The following is a 14,197-nucleotide window of genomic DNA, read 5'->3' as shown; positions in this document are numbered from 1 at the left end:
CCACATCAGATTCTATTAGAAGTAGCTGAAGATCTAATAGACAGGAAAGGTTCTGGTATTCCCGTTAGCTGTTCCCCCCCCAAACACTGCAGCTCTAACATTAATTAAATGGCCTCCACTTATACGGTGATTTCATCACCTTTCATCATCGCCATTTCGAAGCACTTTACTGTGGATTACATTCACACACACTCTTACGCACCAGTGGCGGCAGAGCTGCTATGCAAGGTAGACCAGACTATCTGGAGCAACTGAGGGTTCAATGTCTTGCCCAAGGACACTTCAGCATGCAGACAGGAAGAGCTGAGAATTTAACCATCAACCACAACTTATTGTACCTAACATTGCCAGAGAGACAAAGAAGACTGATTTTTGACACAAGCTGTTAAAAAAGTCAGTCACTGATATTTATGTTATAAACCATTTTTTTTTGTTCTCCATCGACCGGCCCTCAGATAGCTGATGCTCGAAGCTCAATTTCAGACGCCTCTTGGTAAAATACTAACAGTATTACAAACCCAACATATCTAACGCGTTTTGTTTACTTTCACTATTGGCAATACATTTTCAAAGCAACATCTAGATCAGCATCTTTAAACTGCCATCCACTGGTGCCACTGGAGGATTTCACAGGGTAGCGAATTGAAATTTTTCAGAGCTTTCGTCTTATTCCTTAAGTGTCATAAAAGAAAATAGGTGGAGAAACCCCTGACACACATTCTCACGATGCCTGAGCATTAAACACTCAGATTTTTGTTTCCCCTCTGAAACGTCTTTGTACTTATGTATCCATTGCCACACCATGGCACTCCAACTGGTCGCTACAGCTGGATGGTGACTAGCAGTGTCCCACTCTGGATCAGGAGTTTATATAAAGTTTACAGCTTGCTTCAGCTAATGGAAAAGATGGGCAGATTTGTGGACTAATATGGTCAAAAGCCCCTTTGAAATACTTCTTCCCGTCATGCAAGAATAGATGGTGAGTGTGAAGCCAAGCAGCTGCCGCTGAGGCTTCTAGTAGTCTAGTTGGAAAACTCACGGATTTGTCAAAATAAATACACTATTCTAACTTTAGTGTGTTCGTTAAGAGTGAACTGCTATGTTTACCCCATGTGTGGCCTTTTGGCCTTCAGCCCTGGTCTTTGTTCTATACTGTTATATTTTATACTGCGCATTCTATATTTACCTGAAAATTCCCTTTATTTATAATAGTGATGGCTATACTCATACAGTTACAGATCGCTATTGTTGGTTTTAGCTGACCGATATAACAACATTTTTGGTGCCTGGTAAAACATGGTTTTTTTTGTTTTTTTTTCTTATGTGTTTAACCCCTGATTAAATGACTTTTGCACAAATTCCTTGTAAGCACACTTGTCCTTTTGACAATCTATAAAATTATTAAAATTGTATCTTTGTGCCTTTCTCTCATTAGGAGGGTAGTGCAGAACAAATATGTCTTTCAGGGCTTATACTAAAACTACAATGAATTTTAATGAGCTTTTCAGGAAATATTAAAAAGTTGTCTGCTGCTCCATGCTGTGTTTCAAACTGGAAAAGTACAGCGGCTGAAGGAAACACAGATGAACCAAAAAAGTGACTAAAATGGGACAGTGATGACATCAGTCTTTTTTTAGGTAGACCGCAAAACTGTCTTTTTATAATTCCACTCTATGTAGACAAAATTTCAATAAAACTCATGTCTTTCCCTTCTGGAAGAGGCAACCCAACCCACTAAGCCGAGTGACCCACAGTTTGTGATTACAGCTCAGGAAGTGACCTGACCAGGTTAAATTTAGGGACTTAGTCTATCCAGATCCTCTGAAATAATTTGGGAATGTCAGTGTTCACCAAGCAAAAAGCATACAGAAATCCCTGCAGGTCATAGCAGCCGCTGTGGTTGTGATTGTTGGCATCACACCATGCGGCGCAGCATTGAGGGAAGCAGTAGGGCTGTGTTTGTGACATGCTGACGGCAGTGTCTTTGCGGATATCTGGACACCATGTCTTTATTTACCAGACAGAAGAGAGGTCTTGTGCTCTTTACTCCATCATTCCTGTTTGGAGTCAAGCCAGCACTTCTGGGAGCATACACTCCAGCTGTCTCTGTTACTATATGTGTTTGCTTGCTAAAACCAATAGTTTGTTACCAAAGTATCCATTCTTTTTTCCTTTTTCTGACCTCTAAAGACCATATAGTACCTCTTTTTTTTTAACTTCACAATGTGTTATGTTACAGCTTTGGCAACAAGTATTCAGTGATTAACTGTAACTAGAGAAATAGATGTTCTACATGCAGCATAATCTGGTCTCTGGTCATCCTCTGCTCTGAGGAGATTGCATAAAGATTGTAAAATACCCTTAAGCATCTGGAATTCTACTTAGAGGGCAGCTCTTTGGAATTCTGCGGATCTTCACCTGGCAGAGCAAAACTGTCTGTATTGTTTTCAACCCTTTTCAACGACGCGCTGTTCATTTGTTGATGGCTGTTCATTTATGACAACCGATCTCTATGAAATTCAGGCACGTAGACAAGGAGATTGATTGCCGCATGTGAAGCAAAAGTTACCCAAATGTACTGCAATGCCTACAAAGTCAGTTATTCTGAAAGGGAAAATTTGGTGGTGGAGATAATCAGGATAATTAAGGGAATTTACTCTGTAATTATTTGAGTAACAGATGCCTTACACACCTTTCTAATGGGCACTCTTAGGGATTACAGGAAATCCTGCTTTTGATTTCTTTCGTTTTTTGTTTTGTTTTTAAATCCATGGCGACCATTGCAGTCTCCACAACAACAAAAGGCCCTACATACCTCTCAATGACCATTGAAAGCATACACCTGTAATTATTACTCGCTAGGTCTTGAGAGAAGCCTGCTTAGTTGGAAGAAAGGCATGATGAAAATGTATGAAAATACTAATCCGAGTAAATTGTGGTCTTCATTTCAAACCAAATGGGGCAGAGTTATTGGTTTAAAGAGTGTTTTAAAGAGTATAATTAGGTGTTTCATTTAATTCTTCAAGTGAACATTGCAAATTTTTATTCAACACTGTCAGTTCCTACAATATTAACTGGTTCCCTGGCCAGATTACATTTTAAATTGGCTAACCTCAATTTATACTTGTTTCATTCCTTGTTTCTAGGACAAAAATCAATTCTATTGATCAGTCTGTTTTTATTGTTTGTTTATTTGTTTGTGTATAGGTGTTGCTGTGTGCTCCCTAGTTCCATTGCTGTCTTCTTCTGTTTATTCTACTGAAGTGCAAAACGTATATTATGTGTTGTCCTCGCTAAATTAAGCGCCCAGGGTGTTTAGTTGCAGTCTGGTAGAGGGATGCTTACAGATGGTTTGTACAGTCACACCATTACAGAAAGGGGTTAGAGGGGTCAAATGAAGCCCACTTATCATTCATAAATAAATAACGATGCAAGCTATCTTGTTTTTGGAATTTTTGAGTGGAGTTTGGCTTTTAACAAAGACATACCTATGTTACACAATTTAATCTTGAAAGCAGAACTCTGTTATTGATTTGTCAGTGAGGGGAAAAAAAAACTGCTCTTGTGATTGATTGACTGAACTTACTGTGTCCCTTTTTCTTGCAGCACTCTCTGACGGAGGCCAAACTCAGAGGTGGAGGAGGCTGTAAAGAGGCCCTGTCAGAGCCTCCCACCCTCCTTACCTTAACAGCCCGAACCATCAGATAGCCATGGCTCCTCGAAAGCGTGCTGGCGGCGGCCGCGGTGGCCTCTCGTTCATCTTCTGTTGTTTTAACAGCAGTGATCACCCGGAGATCACCTACAGGCTCCGGGAAGACTTTGCCCTGCAGGCCATGGAGCCGGCACTGCCGATGCCTGGATATGATGAACTGGACAGCATGTTCTCTGAGTTGGTGGTAAGAGACTATGTTGCTTTTTTGCTCTGGAAATTTTGATTATTGTTCACATCTCCCATATATCTTTTTTTTTTCAAGTTAAAAGAAAATACAAACACGAAACCACCTGTCAAGGTTTAGCAGTACCCAATTTCAGCACCTCTAAATCCCTCTCATATACTAATGCAGAATACAATTTAACACTAGTTGTTCCCCCAGTTTAGATTACCTTAAATGATTCCCAAATTAAAAAATAAATATATCTATAAATTATTTGTAAGCTTGAAGGACTTCGCTCAATGGGGCTCAATATTTAAAAGGAAACATAGGTTTCATTTTATAATGGCGAACTGTGCTTCCTTTTGGATGTGAAGAACACTGAGCATTAAACACTCAGGATTCTGTCGAAACATTTTCGAAAAAATGAAAACTGTAATAAAGCTATGCTTCATGTTTAAAAGTGCAGCGCTATCCTCTTACTGAGGAAAACCTCTGTTTATTCAACCTTTTATCAAATAATGTTTTTGAGGGGCCATCTGTTGAAGTAAATGTGATACAGTTGAAATAGTGAAGCAGTCATTAAGTATGAAATTAATAATCCGTATTTATCTTGTAATCTCTTGCATGTTTTTGCCTCTGCACATACAGGTGTGTATGAGTACATTAACTCATGTTCACAGTAGAATGTGCAAAGTATATGGGCCTGTCTCTTTTTTCATGTGCTGAAATTTGGTTTCAGCTATGAATTTTATATAGTTTATAGCAACAAACTAGTTCTTTGCATTTTTGATTCAATTCAATTTTGAGCAGAATATTACAATTAAGTTGTCAGTTTCACCTTAGCTGTAAGGGACAAATGGCCACGCCATAAGATGATTAAAATAAGACAGTGCTTTTTAAAATGGAAAATGGATCACAATATTCAGTCATTTAGATCATGTTTGTCAGTCTGCATGAAAGAAAATACAAAAATGGGTTTAATTTTGTTTTAATTTTGAGTTTAGCAGACAGAATCAAGAAGAAAAGAAATCAAGAAACAAAGAACTGGTACATATTAAAAGGGAAAAGGCAAAAGTTCAAGACCCCAATTTTTCCCCTTCAGTATTTGTTAAATATATGACGAGTTTATCAAAGTATGACTAAACACCTCATCGACAGACCACTACAATCATAGGCCACCACCATGTTGCAAGAACATTTGCTATTTAAACAATGTGGGAGTTTTGTGTGAAAACTACAACAATTTTGGTCTGGAACTAGCAATTACAGTTAGAGTTAGAGTGGTTTTTATGTCAGGTGGAAGTAGGTCTTCCGGTCTCACTTGGCTTTTTATCCATTTATTTTTGTGTTTTCATTAGCAGAGCAAGCTATTTCTGCAGTATGTAATCTAACTTCTTTGTTTACAATGACTGTTCTACTCAGGCATTCAAAAAGAATGTCACTTCCTCTGAGTTTAGATGATTTTGTGAGTAATGGGGCCAGGCTGCTTTTTTCTCCCTGTCTTATTGTCACCTCTAATTTGTGGCCCTCTCTTCTCTTCGCTCTTCGCTGTCCCATTTTCTTCTCCCATGGTTGCCACAGTAATCTAAGCATGACATTTTTGCACATCAATAGACCTCATTCAGCTTCTGTTAATGTCGAGGCCTGCTCCATCTGCTAATTGCTTGTTTTTGGCTACAACTCATTATGAAGACATAATCAAGTAAGTTAAGTGTGACAACAAGGAGGTTTTCAGAATCTTTGTTTACCGGGAAGGACCATGTGCTTTTCTTTCAAACCCGCGTGTGTTTGTATATAATCAGAGGCAGTTTGCTGGAAAAAAGGACTCTTGTTTTGGCCACTGAACATACAATTTACAAGAACAAGTTTCTCTGACGGTGCAAGACAGTGTAAAGCTTGTTCATTCTGTTGTCAGTGATGAAGTTGATTTCATACACAGTCAAGGCAAAAGTTTTATACTCAATGTAGCATAAAAATCTGATGCTCCAATTGGTCTGAAGAGTCAATAAAACATACTGTCGAACTGGCTGACCTTTGCTCAATCAGCATTTAATACTGTCTGTGGATCTTATTTGGCATTCAATCAATAATCCACATTACCGATTAGGACATTTGATAATTGCACATATTGATTTTATTGACAGGGCTTAATGGCTTTTGCAAAGAACTGCCCTAAAGAAAAATCCTGTCAGCCATTAATCCATCCGTGGAACAGAGCTCTTTTATTACTTTTCCTTTTTTTGTGTTAATGGAAGATAGGAAAATCTAAACCATTGTTTTGAATTTGACTTCTTACGTTGTTTCTAGAATGTAAATAGCTTAATTTTTTCTTGTTTCCCTGCCAATTTCGTTCATATGATGCTCATTTTTGGGTTGTCGTTTCAAGGTTGGAGTGACGCCAATGAAAACAGCAATTTCCCACATGTTCAGTGGCTGGTCTTACCGATTTCTATAAGTCATAGAACCAGGATCAAAATGTTCTTTTAATTGTGCCATTTTCGGCCTTCTCATTTAGTATTTGATACAATAGCCGACCTAAATTGTGGTTTTTATGTGCTTGAGCTGTGAATGAACATTACACGTTTAATTTTTCCAAACTACATTTACATTTGCCTCAAATGTTCAAAAGCTCTCAAAGTCAGACATCACCCTTTTGTGTGCCTCCGTAAAATATCTGTTATACATTGACGCATGTTGATTCCAGATGTTTGTTACCACATGTCGAGCAGACAGGCCACGCCTTATCTCTTACCCATTACTCATGTGTCTGAAGCATGAGAGACATCTGATTTGATGCACTCACTGAATTTATGAGTCCTGCTGGGAACGAAACACACACTGACCTAGAGGTCAACATGTTTTCAAATTAATTAATGAAGATGTTTTTCACATAGGTAGGATTATACAGTGGTTTGCTACTCTGTAAGCCATCATTTTGGATCTTATCTGGCTGTCATCAATAAACAACCACAGGCATGATGAAGAATTCTCCTTCTTCCCTTGAGCCTCATCCTCCCTAACAAATCTTAATTGTGTTATTTTCTTGTTCAATGCAGGATGAGCTCGACCTCACAGAGAAACACAGGGAAGCCATGTTCGCATTGCCTGCAGAGAAAAAATGGCAGATCTACTGCAGCAAAAAGAAGGTAAACATCTCTTGTCTGTCATCTAAGGAGCAGATTGTGTCAGAAGCCACATCAATCATGCTTGCTGCCAAATGCTGCTGGATATCATCTGCTGTTGTCCCAGCTGCCCACACTCCCTTTCCTCATTGATTTGTTTCTACCCTGTACCGGTGTTTTCTGAAACACTAACCCCCAAGCTTTCCTCACAGAGTTCTTGTGTCTAGAGCAAGTCTTGGTGTGATTATGACATTTGCATATCTGTCAAGTAGAATTGATATTTTCACATATTTTGTCTCATCTATGTTTAAATTATTATGAGATGAAAATACACCAATTTAGGTAGGACACATAATGGTACCCTTGAATAATTTTAGTAAAATTAAAATATCACAAGGTTTGACCTGCTATGATTGTTATACGGGTCAAGAAAATCATCTAGTGGGTGGCTAAGGTGTAACTAATGTCCATTGAGTAGATTTGTCCAAGGAATAATTGATTTACTTATACTCCATCCAAGACCATCTCATTGATTTTTAAGTGTTAGTCTCCTACATTATTTAAAGAACAGAGGTAGGTCTGAAAAAGATTCTGCTGGTAAATGCAGTTTTTTGTTATCTTGTTCTGTGATGTTTATAGGCTTTTCAAAGCCTGACGTCAAGGTAGCAGAGACGTCCCTCTCCCTCATTCCTCTGCGATGGTTGAATCATGCACTCATTGCATGCACACTGCAATGGAAGTGTTCAAAAACACATACATTTGGATATAGCGATTCCTGTTTTGATGATTATTTTTTGTTTATGGCTAAGATAAGCTATTTCTCTCATATTTTTTGGGGGGGGGGGATTTATGGAAATCCTCTCGTGATTCTTGATTTCCCACCTTTCTTTTGGGCTTTTCAGACATAGAATTATCGGTGTCAAAAAAAGATTGCTGAACTCTGATTAAGACGAAATACCTAATCCTCACATTTTTAGTAGAGGATTATTAGTAGCACAGGAAGACACATATTTCTGAAAGTAGCAAGCAGTAAATTTATTTTGAAATAGCTGCATTGTATATATTCAGTTTTATCTACAGCAGTCTTCTAGAACGTGAATATAAAAGAAATATATTTATTGATATGTGACCTAGTCTAGGAAATTCCTAGATTCTGTCGTCATTTACCAACTACACTAGATAATGACTTATCATCAGGAATATATCATTAAGTTCTGTAAGATGTCAAACAGATGTTAAGTTTTAGTTTGAAATGAAAATCTGGTTGACATTAACATCCAAAATAACATTATCGCAAGAGGAAAATGTCATGTTGTGTTTACATTTATATGTCTTTTCTAAGTCTTTTGGAAAAAAATTGTTATGGATTTAACAATAACAATGTCAGATTGGCAGTTTAGTCATGGGGTTGGCATCAGGCTTTATGACATTGACTTCACAACCCACATTGGAAGATTAACACCTAATGACATCTAAATTGATATATACACATAATAAGCTACATATAACGCAAGGTGTAAACATTGCCTTGCAATACACTGGGAGACTATTCCACTTCGCAACCCTCTATGGAACGTTCAATAACATCTATGAGGCAGTGTGTTATTTATATCTTTTAATCATTTCCAGCTCAGTCCGATGTGATCCCTGATTTCAAAACCAGAATTGCTTGGCAGATATGAGTATTTCGTAAACATGCAGTATTTACTTTTCAATAGCACACCTGTCTCATCAAAACATTCACTATACCATAATATACACCGCCAGTGTTTGACAGTGTCATATTACATTGTCTTGTCTTTATGGTGAGAGGACTGTCTGCTCTTTCTCCTTTCCTGTGAAAGAAAACACAAACGCCGGTTCTCATTTACTACATGAGTCAAGCTTCCCGACTACCTCTGAACGTGACCCTCACATTTTTTTTTTGTCTGTAGTGTTTTTTCAAGGCCATGTGTATGAGTATGTAGGATATCCTGCCTGGACTAATAGGCAGACAGGTCATGCAATTTTATAAATCTTGCACTCCGTCCTCTAATAAACTTGTGGTGTATTAGGATCTTGTTAGAATGTTTGTGCACCAAACATTTGATAATGTAAAGTAAAGAAAATATATTTCAACCTTAATTACAATAAAAAACTTGTGTTTAGTATCGGTAAGTGGTTAATTTTTGGACTGTGTAGAAGAACATTACTTCTTACTATAGATATTTATTATAGATGTAGATTATAGACCATAGATAGATCATTAATGTTTTCTTGTTTTATAGACTTTCATGCTTTCTTATGTCAAACAAATGCCAAATAACACATTTCCCTGACCATGTAAGGAGCTGATTTTGTTTTTTTTTTATTAAGAATCAAGCTTTAATCAAGCTTTGAAATGGATCAAGCTTAGAAGTGAATGGGGGAATGTTCTCTGCACGTGTATAAATACCCTTTTGTAACCGTTATCGGGGCTCTTCTCCTTCTCCCTCTGTCATCAGAGGTAGTGGGCAGCAGAAAGCCCAAAGCTTCGTAATAAAACTAATTGAAAGACAAACACTTCATTTCTACGGGACTGACCTCACTGAAATGTCCACCGCAACTGCAAATAATATGAAGCCTGCTGTTAATTCAGTAGATGTTGCTTTGCACACGTTGCTAGTTCTATATTGTGTCGTACTTGGTGTGTCTGTCTGAAACTCACAAAACAACCTCCTCCAAGGGTTATACATTGGCAGGTTTACTTCCCTATAATTAAAGTAAATTAGATCAACGTATTAAAAAATCATGGTCTTCATTGCGGTTTTGTAATTCATAGCTACTGAAGGTTGAGTGATTAAAATGATAGACAGAAGGTGATGGTAACCTGATGTTTCGTTACAAATCCCGGATTGAGTTCAAGCAGCCAAATCTTTAGATCCCAAATTTCCCACAATGTCATCTGATGCAACTTCTGAGATTAAACTAGATTAGTCTTGCAGTACAAGGCCTCTAGAAAGTTAAGGGTATTTAATTACTAATGACTGTGTCAAGCAGTTGTAACTAAACTACACCCTTTAGTGGGGAACACACCCAACAGGAAGCTATGTATCCCCTATTTAAAAATCATGTAATCATTTTGATAATATCTCCATTTTATCAACTACTCCATTTCCGACTAGTCTGATTCACAAAAGCAGGACAAATGTTTTAGTCTATTTGCAAAAAAGCCTCAGACTGACTTGTGAGTCTAAGGTTTGTTGGACTCCTCATATAAATCAACATTGTGAAGGTTAGTTTCTGAGGCTTCACAAATCAGTGCTGTTTCTACAGCCTGTGTGTCACTTGCTTTATTGAAGTGTACTCTCATCTTAGTATTAATGAATACGGCATCCTGTAGTTGCACTCTGGGATGAGTGTTATCTTATCCACTTGCAGCCAGGAGCAACAAGGTGGTGGAAATCAAAAACAATGTGTCCCAGTTAGTGGCTTCATTAGGGAAAGTCTGGAGCCAATAGAAACCTCATGACATTTTTAATCGCTCCGCTCAGCTTAAAGTGATCAGGCTGGAATGTGTCAATGTCTGTGTTAATGTTTTGATGGATAAAACTGTGGGTGGTGGCTGGGTTGAGACAGCATTATTGCTAAGTCAGCAACAACCTCTGGTCCAGGCTCAGACAGATAAAACTCATTATCTAAGCGCAGAGAGGAAGGCTGGGTGTGCGAAGAAGAGAAGCAAAGGAAGCATGAAGTCATCCAAAACAAACAGAAAGGCTGCCCTTCCACAGGTGCAGTTTTTGTATGCGAGTCTGTGCGGTTAAAAGGGAAGGTGTGGTTTGTCGGGCTCAGTGCTCATGAGTGACGAGTGCTGATTTTTGTGCCAATGGGCTTTCAGCAAACAGATTCTCTAGAATCTGGGCAAGGCTGTGAGGAGATAAGTCTGTAAATGAAGCAGGGCTTTATCTGTTTGGTTTGGCCCGGCACCTGAATATATGAAATCATCATCTACTTCTGTTTTCTTGTCAACAGTGTCCATCATCTGTCATGATGCAGATTTACTGATCAGGTTGCACACAGTGATTTGGCACTTGGTTTTAAGCATAATTAAAAAAAAAGGCTTCCTCTGAAGAACATCCCTAATTTCTCAGATTTGAAGCAGGCCATCCCCCTACCCTAACTGAGACTGATCCCTGTACCTCTGTGCCTCTTTCCTTGTCGGTTTTTGATCTGGCCTCCATTTTTCAAAATGCGGACCCCCCTTTTCTCCCATAAGGACCTGAAATGAAGACCTTTCAGTGTCTGAAAAGTGCTGACCTCCGAGTCGAAAGACGAACTTCTAAATATACAAAGGGAAGCAGTCATAAGTCTATATTCGGTCCACTAATTGACTGATCCTCTTCCAGCACCCGGCTGGTCAAGTTGGCAGCGGTGTGGAATCGAACTGGCGGGTCAGTCCCTCCTGTTACTGCGCTATCCTTTCAGAGAAGCCAAAGCCTGCAGTTTCTCCTGAAGCAGCCAAGTCTCGGCAGGCTGCTTTATTAACTGACGCCCAATTAGTTTCTGATGGTCACAGCTCACTTGTGCTTAATGGAGCAGGAGTTAAATTGAAAGCCGGGAGCCTTTTATGTACAAGCCAAGTTCAGGGTCAAGTCATTTTCCCCTCAGTGTTTTCCCTCGGTTAGAGAATTAAATCATCTCAGCAATGACTGGCATTTTTTTTAACTTGTAATTCAAATGCAGTTGTCAGGAGATTTATCTCAACAGAAGTCAGGGCATGTCCTTAATCCACAGTTTTAACATTCATTTGCTAATCTCGGGAGGTCTCTTTCTCAAGCAGCTGTTATTTCCTTTTGACTGGAATACCCACTTTTCACTGAAACTGGGCTGGTTATTTGTGTCGCCCTACTTTGAGGTCTTGCCTCAGTTTGTACTGACTTTCTGTGCTTTGGTTTTTGTCTCGTGCTTTTTTTGTGCAAAGCATGACATTTGTCATAGATGTTTTTTTTTTTTTTTTCCTCTTATTTATTTCATTTATCTTTAACAACATGAGTATTCTAATGTCTCACAGGGTCACATTTTCAGTCTCAAAGAGTATTTAATGATAAGATCATCTAGTTAAGTTATCCTTTGGTCATTCTTCTCATTGTTTGTAACATCGTCATTTATTTTGTCTTTTAGGAACAAGAAGAGAACAAAAGTGCAACTAGTTGGCCAGAGTATTACATTGATCAGCTCAATTCAATGGCTGCTGTAAGTAATAATTTGATCTTAAACGATATCAGCAAACACGATATGTCAGTTATGTTACTTTTTAAACAAAGTAAAATACAAAACCAAAAACCAGGTTTTCTTGACTGTAATTTTGTTTTCTATTTTGTGATCAGAGAAAGACGCTTCTTGCTTTGGAGAAGGAAGATGAGGAAGAGAGAAACAAAACCATAGAGAGCTTAAAAACTGCTCTGAGGACTCAACCAATGAGGTTAGCAGAAATCTAGCTATATATATGATTTTTAACAACATGAATCTGCAAAAAAATTGGAAATAAAATGTCCATGCCCCCAAAAAATGATCACTTACTAATTTTCTAATGTGTCAACTACATTTACTGAGAAACTAATGTACACTTTGGTATCAGATTGTGAAGATGTTTTTTTCTGTGCTGTCTCCTTTGTCAGATTCGTGACTCGCTTCATCGACTTAGATGGCTTGACGTGTATCCTAAACTTCTTAAAAAACATGGACTACGAGACCACAGAGTCACAGATTCACACATCTCTGATCGGCTGCATTAAGGCTCTAATGAACAACTCGCAGGGCCGTGCCCACGTCCTCTCTCATTCAGAGAGCATCAACATCATCGCCCAGAGCCTGGCCACCGAAAACATCAAAACGAAGGTGGCTGTGCTGGAGATCATGGGCGCCGTGTGTCTGGTGCCAGGAGGGCACAAAAAAATCCTGGAAGCCATGCTTCACTATCAACGCTTTTCTTCCGAGAGGACTCGCTTTCAGGTTAATGGCTCTCAGCCCAGGTGATCGATGAAGCAATTTAAAAGCTAAATTGAAAAGATATTTAACACTTGTAATGACTTGCCCCGAACAGACCCTTATAAACGATCTGGACCGAAGTACGGGACGATACAGAGATGAGGTCAACCTGAAAACGGCCATCATGTCCTTTATAAACGCAGTGCTGAGTCAAGGCGCTGGAGAGGTGACTTACGACAAAAATAGTTTTCATGCTTTCTTTCTCACAAGGTCATTGTTTCACATCTCGGCAGTTTCAGCAGATACACAACCATCTTTTCTAATGTACTGTTATATCCTCTTAAATTCAGGCAAGTTTGGAATTTCGTATCCACCTAAGATATGAGTTTCTCATGCTGGGAATCCAACCCGTGATTGATAAACTGCGCTCTCATGAAAATGCCACGTTAGACAGGTGAGATGGGGCCAAGCAGACGTCTCAATGCAAAGTGTCATTCTTGCTATGGACATATATTTCTTTCTTCAGAGGGTTTGTTCTTGTTAAATATCATTTTTTGTAAAAGAGCCTAGTCATATCCATATGGCCAGGGGTAAAATTACAATCACCTAACTTTGGCCTAAATTGCCCAAAATTTCAATTGATTTACACAACAGAGATGATTCTTATAATACTCAAATATTGTAGCTAAATATTACATGTCATGTGAATACCTTCAGTTCTGATAGCATGAAGGGACTTATTTCATGATTTTCAGAGATCTTAAAATACAAGCAGCCTAGATGTTGTATAATTATGCACCTTAACTCAGTCTCCTGTCTGACTCTTTCAGGCATTTAGACTACTTTGAGATGCTACGGAATGAGGATGAGCTGGCTTTGTCAAAACGTTTTGAGTCGGTAAGCAAATAAATAAAAGCAGCGCTTTTTCTTGACATGTGGATTTCACATTTTAGGATTTACTGAGAAGGTATGCTTCTTGTTTTTTCAGGTTCACATAGACACCAAAAGTGCCAGCCAGGTTTTTGATCTCATCCGCAAGAAAATGAACCACACCGACGCATTCCCGCACTTTATGTCTGTCCTGCATCACTGTCTCCTCATGCCACGTAGGTTGTTGGACACATCACTAACAGGATTCAGACTTTTTTTTTTTAAATGAAAATAAAAGATGTTGAATTACAGTGATTAGAACATATCAGCGCAGTAAAACCATGTCTAAACATTAAATCAATCCACTATGGTTTTTGGGCCAGA

General features: G+C 38.6%; 1 protein-coding gene across 4 annotated transcripts in view; it reads left to right on the top strand.

The window, feature by feature from the left end:
* Positions 1-14,197, top strand: part of daam1b (dishevelled associated activator of morphogenesis 1b) — a 46,257-nt gene that overhangs the window by 21,887 nt on the left and 10,173 nt on the right. For all 4 annotated transcript variants that reach the window (XM_086167657.1, XM_086167659.1, XM_086167656.1 and 1 more), the window contains 9 exons: positions 3,607-3,896; positions 6,932-7,021; positions 12,137-12,208; positions 12,343-12,437; positions 12,634-12,967; positions 13,059-13,169; positions 13,294-13,397; positions 13,774-13,840; positions 13,932-14,049. In XM_086167657.1, the coding sequence (XP_086023783.1) occupies positions 3,711-3,896; positions 6,932-7,021; positions 12,137-12,208; positions 12,343-12,437; positions 12,634-12,967; positions 13,059-13,169; positions 13,294-13,397; positions 13,774-13,840; positions 13,932-14,049 (1,177 nt within the window). In that variant the 5' untranslated portion in view covers positions 3,607-3,710. The remainder of the gene's footprint in view (positions 1-3,606; positions 3,897-6,931; positions 7,022-12,136; positions 12,209-12,342; positions 12,438-12,633; positions 12,968-13,058; positions 13,170-13,293; positions 13,398-13,773; positions 13,841-13,931; positions 14,050-14,197) is intronic.

This window comes from Fistularia commersonii, chromosome 20 (assembly GCF_037954325.1).
Source record: "Fistularia commersonii isolate RoL2024-O1a breed Wild chromosome 20, RoL_Fcom_v1.0, whole genome shotgun sequence".
Taxonomy (NCBI): Eukaryota; Metazoa; Chordata; class Actinopteri; order Syngnathiformes; family Fistulariidae; genus Fistularia; species Fistularia commersonii.
This window is presented reverse-complemented; position numbering and strand designations above follow the sequence as displayed.